Raw genomic sequence first — 7,039 nt, 5'->3', positions numbered from 1 at the left:
TATATAATTTTTCGACGAAGAAGGTGGTATAATTTTAACGTTGTATGCGTCCCCTGATCCCCCCAGACCCCAGTTGTTATGAGCAACAAAAAGTTGAACTCTAGATGTTATATACATTATGCTTACTTTTGCATAAGTTGCCCTCTTAATCTTAAATGTTTTCATTCGTACTTTAATACATACATGGTGCATTCTCTCTTCCTGCCTTTTACTTGCTCAATAGCCTTTTTATAAATTTACAAATGTAAATGTTTCATATTGAAAAATAAAATTAATCAGTGTCGTCCAAAATACGCGGAAATTAGCCAATTGGTGTTAGGAAATTGAACAAAGTGAATCCTTTTGAGATAATCCACTCGTCATACACACATGATCAATTTTTTTTTTTTTTTTTTTTTTTTTTTTTTTTTTTTTTTTAATTCGGTATCTGAAACTTACTAATCCGGCTAATTTGGATTCACGTGAAATGAATCTAAGTAAAGCGCTCTTTACTGAGAAGTTATTAATTTATACTGTACGAATCCGATACATCAAATTAACAGAAGGATACCAACTATTCCACCCGTACTATGTGGATTGTGGTATAGACACGAGTACACGACCAACTCAATCGAGCTCTATTTTATTTTTCAAGTCGTACTTTCCCTTAGCCAAACATTTTTCTCTTAAAAAAAAATCGCGCTTACAGTAGCAAGTTAACTGTATATCCGAACTTTAAAATGAAACACTAATGTTAAACCTTTGAATTGTACTAGCTGAATGAAATTGCAAATATTTGCTCGAAAGTTATGTGGGGTCTAAGCTTGTTAAAAAAAATAAAGCGTGAATGGAAATGGAGGGAAAATTAAAATATTTGAATTTCCCTCTCTGACAATAGTGGAAAAGAGAAGTCCTATGATAATTTCTCTGCGGAACCTTCAAAATCAAAGAAGACGTGTGGTTAAAAATGAGAAGGAGAAGCAGACGGGTTTGAGACACAACAGACAGGGTTCAGACATCTCTATGTTGTCTTTGTTATTTGGGCCCTTTAGATTTTAAACGTGGATCTATCCTGACAATTCAGTGAACCTAAATCTCATCCGTTTGATTAACAATTCTGGACAACTAGAACAAGAGAATATAAAGGAAGCTTCTCTCACGTGAGAAGCACATGTTAATACATTGTAAATGAATATTATTATTATTTTTGTTATAGAACTAGCAATAGAATTTGTACAAATGTACAAATAATTAGATTCTTTCTCTTTCTTGTTAGAATAGCTATTTGTATAAATATTGATATATAGTGGTGAAATAATACGGAATTTCCACAAATCTGCTTTACTTTCTTTCATGGCATCAGACCAGTAACTCGATTCATTCAATCTCTCTCTCAAATTTTGTTTCTTCAATTAAATCATTGAATCATGACTGGAACAAAGACTCCTGCTGATGTTATTGCCTCTGGTTCATCCAACAATGGACCAAATCATGACACCAATCATCCTTATTCCTACATTCTTCAAATGCACCTGGTATGACCATTGTCCACTCACCATTTGATTGAAGAGGCTTCCCCGGATGGAAAAGGCCAGTGTTTATAGCACTCTCAGCCAAAAACAAACTAGGCTTCATAGATGGGAGTTGTGCTGCACCACCTTTGACTTTCAAAGACTATGCACATTGGAGCAGGTGCAATGACATGGTGACTTTATAGTTGCTCAATTTACTGTCCAAAAATATTGGTGACAGTGTCCTTTACTCTAAAAGTGCAAAGGAACTTTGGGGTAGTCTTGAGCATAGATTTGGCCAGTCAAATGGGGCTAAACTATATCACCTACAGAAGAAAATAGAAAGATCAGTACAAGGAAATAACAACATAGCAGGATACTTTACCACATTGAAAAAATTATGGGATGATCTGGCTTTAAATTCACATTTAGGATGCACTTGTGACTATGTATGTGAAGGTAAGAAGAAGCAGGCCAAATTTATCGAAGATCAAAGGATCATCCAATTCCTTATGGGACTTAATGATGCATATGGTCAGGCAAGTGGGAACATATTGATGATGAACCCTCTTATAATCATGGATGTGGCTTATTCTTTGCTATTACGGGATGAAGGTCAAAAGGAAGGATACATCAACCCACAGTATTCCAGTGATGATTCATCTTTTATGGTAGGTGCACAAACAACGAGTCCACGTGGAATGCATCACAAACATATGGAAACACTCAACAAAAGTTCAAGCTAGGAAGACCAAATATAATCCTAATGTGAGTTTCACCCATTGTATGAGAACAGAAATGTCAGGGCAGACTATTAAAGGCTGATAGGGTTTCCAGAAGACTTCCAGTTCACCAAATCAAACATGTATCAGGGAGTAGCTAAGGCTAATACAGTACATGGAGTTAAGGAAGATGACCGCGCTAATAATCCTCCTAGTGAAGGATCAGTGGACGATTCAATCAACACTTCAGCAAAGAACAACTCTCAGAGTTGGTTAACCTAATCAAATAGGTGCACATTGGACACACAGGAAATGGAGGGACAGAGATTGATGCAAATGTTGTGGTTGGTATAGTACTAAAATATTCTGGAACTTGTCTAGCAATTTTTCATACTAAAACTTGGATTATTGATTCAGGAGCGTCTGAGCACATGTGTTTTGACTCCAATTCTTTCCTAGAGATAACTCCCTTACCTATGCCTTTGCACATTAATCTCCCTAATTCTTTTCAATTGCATGTCACACATATAGGAAGATTTCCCATCCAACCTGATATGATTCTTCAAAGAGTACTCTATGTGCCTTCTTTTAAGTGTAATATTTTATCAGTTTACACACTTTATGTACAATTTAGTTGTTCCCTAAATCTAACCTCCACTGGATGCCTGTTGCAGGTCCATTTAATGAGGAGAGGACAACCTTTTGGTGGGATAAGATATAGACTATACCTGCTGCAGCCAACCAATTTAAATTCTAGCAGATTCTTAGGTCAAAATGTAGTTTCCATTCCAAAAGGAAGTTATTCCAGTTATGTTTCTAGTAATGTTTCTTTTTAAAATTCAGTGTCAGTTAATTCAGTTTCTATTGTACTTCAATGGCATGTCAGGTTGGGGTATTTGTAATTTTGAGTAATGAGAAATCTTAGTTTCATTCAATTTCTATCAAATTTTGATCGGGTGTGTGATATATGCCATCAAGCTAGACAAACTAGATTACTATTTCCTACAAGTCACATCAAAACAAAACTGCTTCTGAACTAATTCCTGTTGACACTTGGGGACCATATAAAAGACCTACATACAATAGTTTTAGATATTTTTTAACAATTATGGATGATTTCAGTAGAGCTGCTTGAACCTTCTTGTTAAGTTGCAAGAGTAATGCATTTCTAGTCCTGAGATCTTTCTTAATCATAGTGGAAAGACAGTTCAATTTGAAGATAAAGAGGATAAGATCAGATAATACGTTGGAACTAGGGAGAGGAAGTCAAGAAGCAGCTTTTCTTGAAAGCCAAGGTATTATTCAATTGAGGAGTTGTATAGCAACCCCACAGCAAAATGGGATTGTAGAGAGGAAGCACAGACACCTCTTGGAGGTTTCCAGGGGTCTATGCTTCCAATCACAAGTCCTTGTTCTTTACTGGGGAGAATGTATTTTGACTGCAACTTATTTGATAAATAGGTTTCCATCTAGTGTTCTTAAAGGAAAAACACCTTATGAGATGCTATTTGGGAAGAAAACTATTTATGATTCCATAAGGTCTTTTGAGTGTTTCTGTTATGCTTCCACTCTAGCACACAACAGAAGAAAATTTGATCGTAAAGCCAACAAATATGTGTTTTTGGGTTATGCATACAATCAAAAAGGTTACAAGCTTCTAGAACTAAGTAGTAACATAGTTTTTGTCTCTAGAGATGTCATTTTCTATGAAAATAACTTTCCTTTTACTAACATGCAAATCACTTCACCTAGCACTTTCTTTCCTGATACTCCATTTGTGCTGAACTCGGGAGTACAAGTTGTGTCTCCTTCTGATTTTTCTCCTAACTCACACTCACAAACCACCTCCAGTTCTATTTCCTCTCCACCAAGCCCTGTTCATTCATCTATGCGTCTTTTCTCTAGTTTACCTTCTGATGACAGTCCATCCTCTTCTCCTTTTCCTACTCAAAATACCTACAGCGGTCCTAACCAGTCTTCCTACCAAAGTAACACCCCTTCACCTCAACACAACTATAGCACACCAATTCCCGTTCTATCACCACCTCTAAGAGAATCTGATAGGATTAGCCAAAAACCAGCATATCTCATATGCAATAGCATCTATCTCTCAGATTTCACCAATTCTTGTCTTGCACAAACCTCTATATCCACTAAATTTTCTTTGGGGAGTTATCAGTGAAAAATCAATTGTTAAGGGGATAGAATCTATATCATAACCTGCCACTTATGCACAAGATTCTACTCATCCAGGATGGCAGAAAGCCATGCAATAAGAAATTGTTGCTCTTGAGCTAAACCATACCTGGGATGTAGTATATTTATCACTAGGTAAGAAGTCATTGCCTTGTAAATCGGGTTTTAAAGTCAAACACAAGGCATATGGTTCAGTGGAAAGGTTGAAAGCTAGATTGGTGGTAAAGGGGGATATTCAAAGAGAGAATTTTGAGACTTTTTCACCTGTTGTCAAAATGACAACCATAAGGTGTCTTCTCACAATGACAATCAAGATAGATTGGGCTTTTTCACAGCTTGAAGTTGTCATACCTCCTTTTTCCGAAGAGATAGGGATAGGGAGTTTTACCAATTAAAGTGACATTAATCGAAAATGTGATTATTTCTTCAATTTCAGGGTCGCCACTTGAAATAATTTAAGGTGTCCCAAGTCACCGATTTATTTTAAATCCCTAATCGAGGAAAATTGACTCTATTTTTGGTCCGCGGAACAAAGAAAATCGGGTAAGGAATTCTATTAACCGGGAGAAGGTGTGAGGCACTCTCGAGTTCCGTGGTTTTGGCACGATCGCTCAACTATTAATATTTGGCCTAATTATCTGATTTATTACATGTTCAAAACCTATTGTGCATTTTTACATTTTAACTGATTTTAATTAGTTATGTAATTATTTCTAAAACAAGATACGATGTCGTACACTGGTTTGTTTCTGTACACATTGCGAATCATGTCACGGAAAACGTACCCACGATCTACAACATGTTTATTTTTATTATTGTTCGAAGTTATGATCAGGTCACATGAAATGCGCGCCCGAATTGGGGATTATGTATCACGACTGTGCCACAGGAACCGTACCCATAACCGTGATGATTTAATTACGCGCCTAAAGCAACTACGGATGTTCATGGTTATTATCCTAATCTAATTTGAGATTATTGTGAAAAGCTCGGAATTATGGAATTATTTGGGAGTAAAGTGCATAAGCATTTATAAATTAAGACTATATGGGTTTTGATAAATGAAACAAAGTCGGAGATTGGTTTGTTAATATATGAAACGTTGCACAAATTAGCATTGGAAGAAATTGAACAATCAATTTAAAACTACTGAGAAGCCCCTATTATTTATAAATCTCTTTCTAGAACATTGGCTAGTCAAGATTAAAGGGGACAAGTGTTATCGGTCAAGTTTGGACAGGTGTTCATATTAGGACCTTCAACTGGGTCCAATTGAATTCCGATGAATTTAAATGTAAGCCCAAAACATCACATCCTTTTTGGAGTGGTACGCACAAAGATGCAGACTCTTAATGGGCTTAAGTTAAGCCCAAGCAATATGAAGTTCAAGGCGGTTTGACCTTGGGTCAAACAAGCGATCTCAGTCAGGCGGACGATCAAGCCCATTAGCTTTTAAGAAGAAAAGGCCCAATATTCAAGGAGAAATCAATTCATTCAAAAACTAACATGATTTAAATTACTGAGATCATAGTAGAGATGTTAATTCTAATTTATTGACTAATTACAATAATTGATGAACTACTAAGTCACTTCAAACTCATTTCCAACTTAATACATATAGATCATTCAACTTAGAAAGAACAACCTTCAAATTCTAAACTAAATTCTAAAATAAGTGCATTAATACAATATGCGATTGAATCCCTCCTTGTTTTTCCCTCAAATTTCCAGATTCTATACATACGCTAATCAGAATATCAAGACATGAAATAAGCACCTATATTACTGCTTCTTACAATCCTTGTTTGAATATTAATATTTATTCAACATGCTCTTGGGGTGTAAATTCCCCATTGTTGTCCAACCAAGCCTCTTAATTTACAAGGAAGAAGTCATTGGACTATCCTTGTAAAACAGATGACCCATGCGTGCCTATCAAATGAATAATAACATGTTATAGTTAATTTTCATCATAGAAATCCTTCTAAAAACATGGATCAAACTTTAAAGAACAAATCAAGCCCCAACATGTGCTATATTGATTCTAAAGTGATGTGAACTCATAATTTTAAACTTAAAACATAAACAACTCAATCATGAACATAGAAGAAGAACATGAACTGGTAAGCAAACTCAAACATTAGGATACATGTGATTTAATATGAAAAATAATTCAAATTTTATTATATGTTTCCAAAAGACACCATAGATGAGATTTCAACATACCCAAAGTAGAAATCAAAGAACTGAGACCAAATAAAGGTTAGAAAACCAAAGAAAGGAACTCATCAAACTCAGAAAAAACAGCAGCAGGTAAGCAGGAAAACATCAATGAAGAAACTCCAGAATAAACTTCAACTTCAGATCAAGATCCAACTTAAGAAGACCAAGGGTTAAAAAAAACCAAAACTTCTAAACTTATGAGTGTAAAAATGCAGAAATTATGTGTGGAAACCAGTCTCAAAAATGGAGGAACGAGTGTGAATTTCCAGAGAGTGTTTTCATGTGTGAAGTCTGTATGCAGAAAATAGCCTGTGTAAAATGAGAGGAGGAGGAGTCCCTTTATAGAATGTGAGCATGTGCTCTTATGAGAGGAAAAATCAGAGGAGTGTGAGGGAATCTGTCAGCTAA

At 35.7% G+C, this 7,039-nt stretch overlaps 1 protein-coding gene across 1 annotated transcript; it reads left to right on the top strand.

The window, feature by feature from the left end:
- The first annotated feature begins 1,406 nt into the window (after nucleotides 1-1,406).
- On the top strand, nucleotides 1,407-2,236 carry LOC109238212. The gene is made up of 2 exons (XM_019404636.1): nucleotides 1,407-1,514; nucleotides 1,697-2,236. Exons 1-2 carry the CDS (start codon nucleotides 1,407-1,409, stop codon nucleotides 2,234-2,236), a joined length of 648 nt encoding a protein of 215 aa, XP_019260181.1.
- Nucleotides 2,237-7,039: the final 4,803 nt, after the last annotated feature.

The sequence above is a fragment of the Nicotiana attenuata genome, unplaced genomic scaffold (genome assembly GCF_001879085.1).
Source record: "Nicotiana attenuata strain UT unplaced genomic scaffold, NIATTr2, whole genome shotgun sequence".
Classification (NCBI taxonomy): Eukaryota; Viridiplantae; Streptophyta; class Magnoliopsida; order Solanales; family Solanaceae; genus Nicotiana; species Nicotiana attenuata.
This window is presented reverse-complemented; position numbering and strand designations above follow the sequence as displayed.